Source organism: Zootoca vivipara, chromosome 2 (assembly GCF_963506605.1).
Source record: "Zootoca vivipara chromosome 2, rZooViv1.1, whole genome shotgun sequence".
Taxonomy (NCBI): Eukaryota; Metazoa; Chordata; class Lepidosauria; order Squamata; family Lacertidae; genus Zootoca; species Zootoca vivipara.
The window spans coordinates 38018726-38030765 of record NC_083277.1 but is presented as its reverse complement, the minus strand read 5'-3'; the positions used below and the strand labels follow the sequence as shown (position 1 = coordinate 38030765).

General features: G+C 43.7%; 1 protein-coding gene across 7 annotated transcripts in view; it reads right to left on the bottom strand.

Annotated features, from left to right (window-relative positions):
- GRIP2 (glutamate receptor interacting protein 2) overlaps window positions 1–12040 on the bottom strand; it is a 380534-nt gene that overhangs the window by 45636 nt on the left and 322858 nt on the right. For all 7 annotated transcript variants that reach the window (XM_035106515.2, XM_035106510.2, XM_035106512.2 and 4 more), the window contains exons 8-12: window positions 9587–9734; window positions 7355–7524; window positions 3021–3146; window positions 2140–2292; window positions 544–730 (exon numbers count right to left, since the gene is read on the bottom strand). In XM_035106515.2, the coding sequence (XP_034962406.1) occupies window positions 544–730; window positions 2140–2292; window positions 3021–3146; window positions 7355–7524; window positions 9587–9734 (784 nt within the window). The remainder of the gene's footprint in view (window positions 1–543; window positions 731–2139; window positions 2293–3020; window positions 3147–7354; window positions 7525–9586; window positions 9735–12040) is intronic.

The following is a 12040-nucleotide window of genomic DNA, read 5'->3' as shown; positions in this document are numbered from 1 at the left end:
GAGAAGAACGAAATGAATTGTTATTCCAGAGAAGATGCAAGCTCTTTGCTGCTCCTCAGACGGCAGATGCAACATCAACGGAATCTATTCCTTCTGGTGCTATATGAGGGGTGGTCAAATTTAGACCATTTAGCAGAGTGCGCCCTTTGGGTTAATCAAGCTGCAGGCTCACCAAGATGATTACAGTGCAATTTTAATGGATTGTAACCATTTCATGGTAGGATGCTTTCGATTGTTAGAAGTCTGAATACCACAGCAAGAAATCATCAAACCTCTAGAATGATGATGTTTCGTCTTAAGGAGGAAATAGAGCAAGCTGTGTCGAAACGGAGCACAAATAGGTAGTCTCTCTAATAGATATTTTGTGGCAGGCACGGGCCTCTTATTACTACTCCCTTGACGGATGTGCCAGCCCAAAGTCACAAACAATTAGCATTCCGAGGAAGGTAATAAAGATGTGACCTCTGCGTGTGGGGAGACACCTCTATTAACAAAAGGGAACGCTATCATTATCATTGGAAACCCAAGAGCAAGGTCTCTAACCTCTCTGCTGGGCTGTCAGGCTCAATAAATCGGATGAGAGGTGGAGAAGAGAGAGTTTCAGTAGCAAAGATCCCTCCCTGCAGCTGCAGTCCAAAGCCATTCAAGGGGTCTCCTCTTAGAATCACCTCTGTTGTTTCCGTATGAACAATCTGCCCTCCAGGTCCCACAGTGCTAGAGGCCAAGGACACTGAAAGAAGAGAGACAGGGTCAAGGTAGCAATACACTCTTTTCGGAACATCTGCAAATTGTGCTCTGTTTTTACTACAAACAACACCTCACCGCCCCTATTTTGAAGTACATCATTTGCTACTGGAGCACTGGGCTTTTGCAGTCTCCAAATGATGGACCTAGGTTTTATATCTATGATGACCAAAACTATTCCTCACTGAACAACCCAGAAGTTTGCACCCATTGGAAATTTGCCACCGGAGCCCAGTTTCTTAACTGTTTGGTCAAACCCCTTTCAATCCTGGTCTGGGGTGCAGAGAAAGTCTATAGAGGGCAACATCATATTGCCAGGTGGCCCAGAGAGACAAAATATGCAGCTAAGGCAGGTTTTGAGCTCAAAGAGAAATGCACACAGAACATATAAGCAGTGCTGTGGTTTCAGCATCCTCCTTGACTAGCTGCAGTAGGAAAGATCAGCTCAAAGGAGGGAAGGGAAACCTGAAGAGAGGCAAACTAACATCAGGTAAACTGTTTACAGGTGAACGGCTTTGGGATAGTTCCCAACTGCACATTCACTAGGCTGAAGACTGTGGTTGAGGGGGGCCGACAGAAACACAGGTTCAGCTCTACTGTGCACATAATGGAGTGTGTGAACTAGGTAACGCCGTCAGTAGGCCTGGGCTTGATACACATGCCTCGTGATGGAGGAGGAAATAGTGCTCAACAATTTGGAAACACCAACATCCAGATACAGCCCCTTTAAAAGGTGAAAGGACAAAAAGGATCCCAATACTAACTCTGAGCACCTTCCACTCATTAAAAAATATATCTCCAACTCAACCACACATGGCTTCTGGGAACCACTGAGGCAAGGGGCAGGAACTTCAAGTTTCTAGCAATTTCTGAGGGGGATTTGAAAGCTCCACAGGGAACTCAAGGGACCCCCAATGGAAAAATTGGAGGAAGAATTGAAAGGATATGCATTCGCCTTTTGTTATTTTCTTTAAAAAGAGAGAGAGAGAGCAGAGAACTGAAACAGTAGTTTAAGTAATAAATACTTTAATTCCAAGTACAGTGGTGCCTCGCAAAACGAATTTAATTCGTCCCACGAGTCGCTTCATATAGCGAAAAATTCGTTTTGTGAAGCGGCTCCCATAGGAACGCATTGAAGTGCGGTTTCCCATAGGGTGCCTTGCAAGATGGGGGGGAATCGTCTTGCGAGGCACCCTATGGGACGAAAAAACCCGTCTTGCGAAGCGCGCAATAGGAAACTTCGTCTTGCGAGTCTCCATTGAAATCGCAAAACGCTTTCGTTTTGTGAGTTTATTGTCTTGTGAGGCATTCGTCTAGCGAGGTACCACTGTAACCCTGAACAGAGCAGGGCTACCTACCCACCCACCCCGTTAGTCAACTGCCTGTGACCCTTACATGAGCTTTTGTGCTCCTTCTTCCTTTGTCTTCTCCTCAACATGGTGGCCCGTGGGCTCATGGGATGGTTGCTTCGAGGTAGAGTATTAGAATTCTGGCAGGCAAACGCCGACGTGTTCATCGTGGGAGATGCAAAGCTGGCAGCTACAAGAGCTGGATAGAAACACAGGCTTAGTGTCAGAAATCAGCCTTTCTTGCCATCATTGTTAGCCCCAATCTTTATCCCACACGTGCCTATTTGTGTACCAACACACATGCCTGAACGTATACCAAAAATGAATAGCTTACTAGTAATTATTTCCCCCTCCCCAAAGCACATTAAAAAAATAGTTATGTTAAAACTTCACCGCACCCCTCTGCAGGATGCCAGCGTATTTTGCTGGCCTACAAAACTGCTAAACCTGCCAAATTCCACATTGCTGAAGGAGTTTCCCTGGAGCTTTCATCGTAGGGACTCCCCCACTCCTCACTCACATTCTTATAGAAAAGAATTAAGTGGAAGATTGCATCACTACACCACGTGGTTCATTGTGCTTTCATATGGAGCACAGAAGGGGTCCTGGCTGAAGACCTAATCTCCTTTCAGTGGACAAGACAGGTAAAAGTGGAAAAGAGACAGATGACCATGAATACCAAGGGTGTGCTAGGGTAGAGTCAGGAGAAGTTGACGGAAGACTAGGCAACTTCCATAATGGCTTTGTTTGAAGACATGGGTCTACTGGATGGAACAGGAGAAGTATGAGATGTCTTGACAAATGGAGAGGGGGCAAGGCTTGTCCACTGGAGCAAGAAGTGTGGCAGATTCGGTGCTGCTTGCAGAGAATGCAAAATTGTGGCTGGGCAGATCAACAGAGTAGAAAAAAATAACAAGGGAGTGTTACATTTGCAGTAATCCTGGCTGGATGTCTGGTTCCAGGTGGGTGTCTTGCAATGCCCTGGGTGGTGGGTGTGGCAATAGCTGACGCAGGGATCCCAGCAATGGTGGTGGTCGCTCTTCTGCACTTTGACTTTGTCCAGCATGATGCAGGAAATATGACAACAACAAAAAAGGACAGCGTAATTATACATGGCATGCAAAGCAAATTTGTGGTTATCCCACTATTGAAAAAAAAAGCCAAGAAGACTATGGATAGGTGGTTCTGTCAGGACAGAGTCTTCGTCTCTTTGGGGGACTAAAGTATATGCTATTAAAAGCCTCCCCCCTCCCCCCAGCCACACAGCTTCAAAGATCCTGGTAGAGGTTATAGCAGTCTACAGACTGCACAAGTTCTGTTTGTGACTTTCATCCTAGAGCACAGGGCCCCTGGCAGGGCTAACCAGATTCAGCATAGATTGACCAGTCCACATGACTTCCTTTCCTCAGGGAAAGACTTAACCATCCCCTCTGCTACATTTCTGCTGCTCGTCTGTGGGCATGTGAACTTGTCACTGGGGATAGCATTTGTGGAAGAATTATTGCTTTAATTATCAAGAGGTTATACAGTTAAGAGATCCTCTGCAAACCAAGAAGCAAGAAGCCACTGCTAACTCAAAATGGAAATCACAAGGTCGCATGTATGTATGACTCATGATGCTGCCTTATACTGCATTAGACCCATGGCTCTATCCGTATCATCTAACCCGGAGTTTTCCAAACTTGTGTCTCCAGCTGTTTTTGCTGATAAAACAACCCCTGTGTGGCAAATTAAAGTCAAAATGCTGAGAAAAAGAGGCAACTATTAAATCATACATTATAATCAGGTCAATAGCCGGCATGGACACGAATCTATACAGTCCATATTATTTTCACAATGCAAAAATACAGGAAGATACAGCAATAAGACAAAAATACAACATACCTAGAACTTGCATGTACTCTGTGGAACAAGGGTCATACTCATGCGTAACCCCTGCTGCCTGACGCAAGGAATAAAGAGCTTAATATACAATAACACCACAGGTCTCACCCTAGTCAACCGAGGCTAATGAAATTTTAAAGTGGTGTTATTGTATATTAAGCTCTTTATTCCTTGCATTGACTTATATTTATTTGATTATGTGGTTAACTACAGATTAAAACAGTTATATTCTGCCCAAGAACTGGTCGACGTGTTGCCTCTTTTTCCAGCTGTTTTTGGACTACAATTCCCATCATCCTTGACCACTGGTCCTGCTAACTAGGGATGATGGGAGTTATAGCCCAACTCATCAATATATTTCTAGGGAGGGGTCCTTTCTAATTCTGCTACCTGACCGGAAGGCCCAGGTTCAGCTCCTGGCATCTCTAGGTACAGCTGGGAAGCACTCCTTTCTGAAACCTTGGAGAGATGCTACCAGTCAGTGGGGACAAAACAGACCAATGATCTGACTATGTATAGGGCAGCTTCCTATGTTCCTTTTAAGTGGGGGTGCTAGGAATAAGATTTTCTGCATTTAGGACATGTGCTCCACCCCTGAGCCACACAAGGTGCTGAATACAGTTCTCTTGCTTATCAGCTAAGGCCTGAAACAGCAAATCTGGCTCATTGGCCATCGAAGAAATCTTTACCATGCCTGAATATAAACGGTATCGTTCATGGCAAAAGACATTATTTGTCCATGTTAAAGATCCCCCCCCATTACTTTTAAAACTAGCAAAGTAGAGCACGCGAATGCTCTCTCAACACACACATGGGACAGAGTGTTCTTCAACATCATTTCATTGAAAAATAAAAATGCTTGAAGTTTTTCTCTTTTTGCTGATTTCATAGTGAATGCAGCTGCCTGTGTGCCTTGGTGTAACCAGAAACAAGAACGCAGAGACATTTGCAAACACCTGACTCAAGGCAATTATATTTCTATAAATTGGCCACAGAAGCTTAGCATTCACTGGAGAGTGGACGAAGGGAAAATAGACTGTTGGTGTTTAAAGTCACGCAGAGAAATGGCTTTTTAGGTCAGATGCATGAAGTGGAGTCACTTGTAGTGGGGGTGCTATTCCTCCAAAATACTCCATGCCCTCCATGCGCTGCCAGCATTTAAGCTGCCTCTGAAAGTTCAATTTGTAGAGCCGAGTATCTCATCCGTGAAGGATGGTTATCAGACTGTGCAAGGTTATAAGAACTGGAGTTTAACCATAGCTAAGAGAGATTGCTCACTGCAGTATCAGCTGAAAAGCAGGACTTGTGGAAATTCATTCCTAAATAGCTGAGAATTTTGCCAGAGAAACTATAGTCATTTTTACTTAGCCATACTTCTAAATAACTTCTGTAATAATGTTCCCAACTGTCTGCAAGCACCTGCACATACAAACTGTCAAACCAATACTTCTGAAGTATGTCACTAGCACACAAAGAAGTGGAACTGTCAAGAGGAATGGGAAAGTGTGAACTTTCACCTTGGACACAACGCCCAAATGCCAGGATTTCCATAGGTCAGGGATGGGGAACCTGTGGCCTTCCAGATGTTTCTGGCCTTCCAACTTCTATCAGACCCAGCCATAAAGAACAGCCAATGGCCTTTCTAGACCAGCATCCTGTTCTTACAGTGGCCAACCAGAGGCCAGTGAATAGGGCCAATCAGAGAGGGTGAGGCTGGCAGGAGGGGCCATTTAGCCCAGGGCCTCTGGCTCAAAGGGGGTTCAATTTTAGGCACTTGCTAACTTGTTGGCATTTCGTTATTTTTTTTGCAAATTGTTTTTATGCACATAGAACTGAATTGAGACGCACCTTCTCATCTAAAAAAGCATCTGTATAATAATAATAATACATAAACAACTAGGTATCACTCTATTTTTGGTGCCTTACACTTTTGGGTGTTGTTGTTTTTATTAGTGTTAGTCCTGTCAAGGAATTTTGGTCCTGATTCCAAAGTCCTTTTTAGCATGCAGGGGGCACACACTTTGACCAAGGGCCTATCTCTCACTTAAATAAATATAAATCTAGATTTACATACATTTTAGTTAATTAAATTTGCATGTGAATAAACACAATAGTTCTGAAGCAAAAGACATAAATTATTTGTTTTAGATGTTGCACAGGAAACATGGGGTAGGAGCATCTTACAAAAAGCATGATCTCCTGTCTGTGAAATTGGGTGGGTAGGTGGGTAATCCTCCTAAAATAATAATAATAATAATAATAATAATAATAATAATAATAATAATAATTTATTATTTGTATCCCGGCCATCTGGCTGGGTTTCCCCAGCCACTCTGGGCGGCTTCCAACAAAAATTTAAAATACATTAAAATGCCACACATCAAAAACTTCCCTGATGGTTGCCACCTGCACTTTCTTTAAGCAATTTTCAAAAAGTTGTCTGCTGAATTAACCTAAGCAACTTTTCAGGGAAACTTTTTTAAAGTTATGAATTAAGTGATTTATCATTTAAAGTTGTAGCCCTGGTTTAATTCATAATGCAGCTTCACCCATGATGGTAATGACGTTCTGCGGCATCTTTTAAATGTTTGCTAAAAAGGGGCAGACAATTAAGAGTACAGCCCCTACAATGGTTTATTAATATTTGTTTTTAATTTCTTTTAGCTTTTAATTTCTTTTTTTAAAAAAACGTTTTATGACTTTATTGTTTGGCTTTATTTTTTTTAACCACTGTGATTTATCTTTATGATACAGTGTACTATATAAATAAATATCTCACTGTATAAAAACATACAGGACATAAACCTGCCTTTGGTTTAGCCATCAGCCTTGGTTAGAACAGTGTTTCTCTACTGAAAGGTCAATATTAGCACATCTCTCGTTTTACATCTGCCAGATATATATTTACCTGCCTGTTTGACTAAGTGAATATGAGATCATGAAAACTGTCTTTAAATAACAACTATTGTGTTGGATCCAGAGTCACTCATGCTTGGTGACAGATTAAATCTGGATCCAGCTGATTGGGTATGAATATTTTATGGAAGTTCCATAATCCAATGAAAGGTCAGCTTTCAATCACCTCTCACCTGCTTTTAGCATCCTTATCCATTTTTTTTATTTAGAAGATTTATAAAGTGCTTAAGAAAGAAAATCCCTAGGCAGTGTACAAATAAAACTGCATATGAAACAGTTAAATCCATAAAAAGGCACAATATAGTCTATTATGTTTCTATGGGATCACAATGCCAACCAAGGAACTCACACAACCTAACAGATATTTTGCAAAGGCCAGACGGACACAGTTTGGCTATTACACGCCAGTTCCCAGAGGGAACAGTGTTGTGTCATATCTTACAATCAATCTTGGCACACACCCGTGTCTGGAGGCTTGAGGGGGAGTCTACTCTGGTGTGCAGGAAGTATCTCCAGCTTGACGTTTTCTGACGTTGCAGCTAGCAGTTGGGTAGCCTCCAGCAAGGAGCAATGTTCAGTGCTGGTGCCATCGATGGAAAGGATGTGATCGCCCACATGCAAGGCCCCACACCTGCAGGAGAAGACACAGAGCAAAACAACAACAACAGAGGAGTCACCTGTGGTCGCCACTACAACAATTCACAACCTAACTGATTCACGCAAACACACACGCCTCACCCAAGCCCTGTTTACTATTGCGTGAAACCTGCTTCCTGCAATGTTCTCTGTTGGGATTTAGCTGAAGCCAAAATTTAGAACGCCAGGGGTCCAGCCTTGGATCCATCCATCTGGTTGGACACACATGAAAGCACAGAGATTTCATTCAAAAGGCTATCAAGATGGCTTGGCTGCAAAATGAAGTTACCCTTCACTATGAACTGAAGCGAAAACATTCATGTGTCAAACAGAGTCTGAGAATTATCTTTAAGGGTATCCGAGGGTCTTTTCCAGGCAATAAATAACCTAAACTTTCTCCTTATTTGCTTTTATTCTTTGCCATTTGGCACTTTAAAAAAAGAGTTTGAGTGATCAGGGCAGACACGGTCCAGCATAGGAGAAGGAACGTTTTGGAAAACAAAATGTTTGTGAAATGACACATGCTGGTACTAGATAGTGTTTAACATTTGTTGCCTAAAAGGGCTATAGAGGAGCACTCCCAGGCTGTGGGGGTTGTATACTCACACAACCACATTTCAATTAGCATTCAAAATAGCAAAAGGGGTGGTAGCTGGGCGGCTGGGGGAAATGGTATTTCTCACCAAAAAGTTGAGGTAAAGGTAAAGAAGTGTGAAGCACTGGAGAAATAAATTATTCCCCCACTAAAATGCTTTGAGACAAGACCTCTGAAACATGAACAACAAATGATGTGTTCATTTATGGCACACAAAACAAAAACACATTTGATAGTCTGTAAAGGGCCAGATATGATGTACAAGAAGACATACTTAATGGAAGCTCAGTCTTTGCCAGAAAGCCGTTGTTCCATGCATCAACTGGGATCTCAAACAGAAACTCCCAAATTAATTAATTAAAGTTATGCTTGTACCGTAGAGACACATTCACCTGGGCCTATTCAATCTCCAACAAACTGAATTTGGTTATCTTTAACAAGATGGTATGGTGAATTCACTTGCAACAGCATTGTCACATGCTTCTGTTGGCCCGTGTGTCTTACAGTGCTGGCCTTATACCAATTTATACAGGGCCAGCTCTAGGTAGACCCCCAGTTCTAGGTAGAAAAAAAGCACTGAGGTCAGATGCAGGGGGTGTTAGACTTCAAGGTACCAAAAGACTCTTTATTCTTTTTGACTTCTGTCAGTGGTTTGCAAATATTTGGTCTTGAAATGACAATTTTCCACATTAACTTGCCTGATATGAAATGCAATATACACTAGGGGCATATACACAGGGCATTCACCTGGGTCTGCTGCGCCTTGCCATTGTCCTATGTTACCTGAGTAAGCACTCTAGACCAGGCACCCCCAAACTTCAGCCCTCCAGATGTTTTGGACTACAATTCCCATCTTCCCCGACCACTGGTCCTGTTAGCTAGGGATCATGGGAGTTATAGGCCAAAACATCTGGAGGGCCGCAGTTTGGGGATGCCTGCTCTAGACTGCTGGTCTTCAACTGATGGGTTGGGAGCCACTACCAAGTTGCAGCCTAACCTCAGGTGCACTGTCCACCACGTATATGGCTTAGAAATCATGAGGTGGGTCCCCAAGGACTTGTTTAGGCTAAAAGGTGAGTCCCAGAACTGAAAGGGTTGAAAACTAGTTCCCTAAAACATACCCTGCACATAGCATTAGAAAATCAGTACTCTGGTCTTTCAGAGAAACCTGCCTACCGTTATTCATCCCACCCAGAAAGCCACAGTTCTCCAGGACACAGTTTGAAAACCCTGCCCCTATGCTGTTGAGCACCCCAGGTCCACTGAATATACTGGATATTCTGTATTCATGGCACATAGTACCCCTTATATTGATGCATTTTTCAAATACCACCCTACCCCACTCACTCACCCACCCCACTCTGCTGCCCCATTAGTTTCAAGAGATGGAAAGATTTAAAGTATGAGGAAAGGGGAAACAAAGTAGACATGGCAGAAGACCCCACAGAGTTTGGCTTCATACCTGTCTACCACACTGGCTGGCTTGATCTTGTCAATGACTATGACCTGCTTATTCCGATGGCTGTTTGTTGCTAGTGTGATTCCTAGTGCAGAGCCAGGAGTCTTTGCAATTTCCACTAGCAAAGGACCCGAAGCATTGGCTACTGTATCTATAAAACAAACAAACAAACAAACATTTAAAGTTGCTTCTGCTCAAGTCTTTCCCAACGAGGACACTGGCCAGGCTACAAAGCGCGTGCCGTTGTGTTCATGCCTTGCTCAAACACATATGGACACTCAGGGTACATCAATCCCCCCAACTTTATTCAGAAGTTCCCATTGCCAAACCTTTACACATCTATGCCACCCTTGAAAAATCAAAAGGAAGGGGTACCTCCGTCTTTGCCGTCATCCTTTCCTGACAGCATGAGGTCAACAGTGAAAAGACAATGTCTGCTGAGAATGGGATGGAGCAGTGCAGAGAGGCTTAAGGTAACAGGGAGCAGAAACCATTGTGGGGCAGCGCCTGTCCATACTCCTTCAAGTCACAGCGAGCAAACAGCAGGGGAGCTGCTGTAGAGCAGCTGGAGCAAGAAGGGTTCAGGGCCAAGGGATTAGCCAGATTCTAGGACCACGGATAGCTCCAGGACAGATCAACTGATAGTTAAACTGAGCCTTTATTATTCTGGTACCTCTGGTTGTGGACATGATCCGTTCCGGGGTGCTGTTTGCACCCCCAAAAGTCTGCAACTAGAGTGGCGGTTCTGCACATGCGTGAAGCATGATAGAGCGCTTCTGCGCATGCACAAACTCAGGGCCATCTTCAGTGTATCGGGCACCGTGGTGCAACAATCCCTCCGGCGCCCCTCGCGCTCCGCCAGGCAGGGCCAGACGCAGCGCAACAGGCAGGCAAGGACGCTGCCAGCTGTGCTCCACCTCCGCCTGCTCGGCCAAAGCGGCAGAGTGGCGCTGCAGTCCAGGGAGCCCTAGCTGTCGCCCCAACAGAAGGTTTGCCAACAGAGCATTGTGGGGCAGCACCTGTCCATACTCCTTCAAGTCACAGCAAGCACAGTGTTGCCCCACAATGCTCCATGGGACCTCATGTGCATGCCTGCCCACACTCCCTCAAGTCACAGCAAGCACAGACAGTGCTGCCCCACAATGCTCTGCAGCACCTCATTTGCATGCATGCAAATGAGATGCCGCGGAACATTGTGGGGCAGCACTGTCTGTGCTCGCTGTGACTTGAAGGAGTGTGGGCAGAAGGTAGCCCAGGTCCAGGTCTCTGTGGAAAGGTGGACAAGGATCAGTCCATGGGGCAGAGCAAGCAAAGAGCTTTCAAAGCGGTTGACGAGCAGGCCATACTCGCATCGGATCTGTTGTCCGCAGACCATATTTCTCGGCTATTTTGGGGGCGCTGCCCTTCTCTTTTGTTAAATACAGGCAGCCCATGGGGGACGAATAACAAGGTCAAGTGGGGAATAAGATCCCCAAGTCAATGTGTGATGTCAATCCCCCCATCAGTTCATGGCCCCCAAAGCCTTGTGTCACTTTGTTTCTATGTTTATCTGTCCCTTATATCTCTAAGTTTTCCTATAGTTCTTTATTTCTCTATGTCACTACTGCACCTATTATGCAAGTAGAAACAAGAACATCTAATATTCATTCAGATCACATTCCTTAAATGAAGGCTATAGGGAAACATATTTTTAAAGCCCCACATTATGAGATTAAGTATTGAGACTGAAGCTGTATATCCAAACATAATTCTCTTCTCTTTGTAAATTGTAATCTTGGCATTTCCTGTTTAGATTGGTTTCAAATGATCTAATTAAGGATTACTTAAGCTAAAGCTGAACAGCTAGAAAGATAGCATCAGACTAAGCTCTGCAAGACTTTAGATCTGAGCTTTCCAGCTGCTCAAATTTAGTAAAGTTAGCTTACACTGGCATGCAAATGAGGTTCAAAGTTTGCAGAAAGTGATTTTTGCTTTGACCTAGTAAGTGCAACTCAGCTCTTTGGCAATTAACTCTATTCAATAAGACAACAGACAGGAAAGCAAAACTTTCAGAATTGAAGAAAGCTCCAGCCTCTTTGGGCCAAGGGGCACATTTGCAAATCTAAAAAAAAAAAACTATTGTGTGCAGAAAAAATGAAACTGTGATCCCCCTGTTCTACAAAATTATTACTGTTCAGTTTATGTGCTTGAAACTGTATGTCATAGCTAACTTTTTACCACCTTAGGTGGGAACTTATTCAATACTGTAAGTGCATGTTTAGAAATCAAGGGACAGATGACTTGGCACACAACAGTATCCAATACCTTTCAGTAATACAGGAAATTGCTTTTTTTTTAACTTGAAGGTAGTTAGAGGGCAGATAAAGGAACACCCTCAAGACAGGAAATACCTATCCGCCTAGAAACATAAAACCTCTTCCCCTCAAGGCAGGAGAAACTCATCACAAAGCAGTAGTA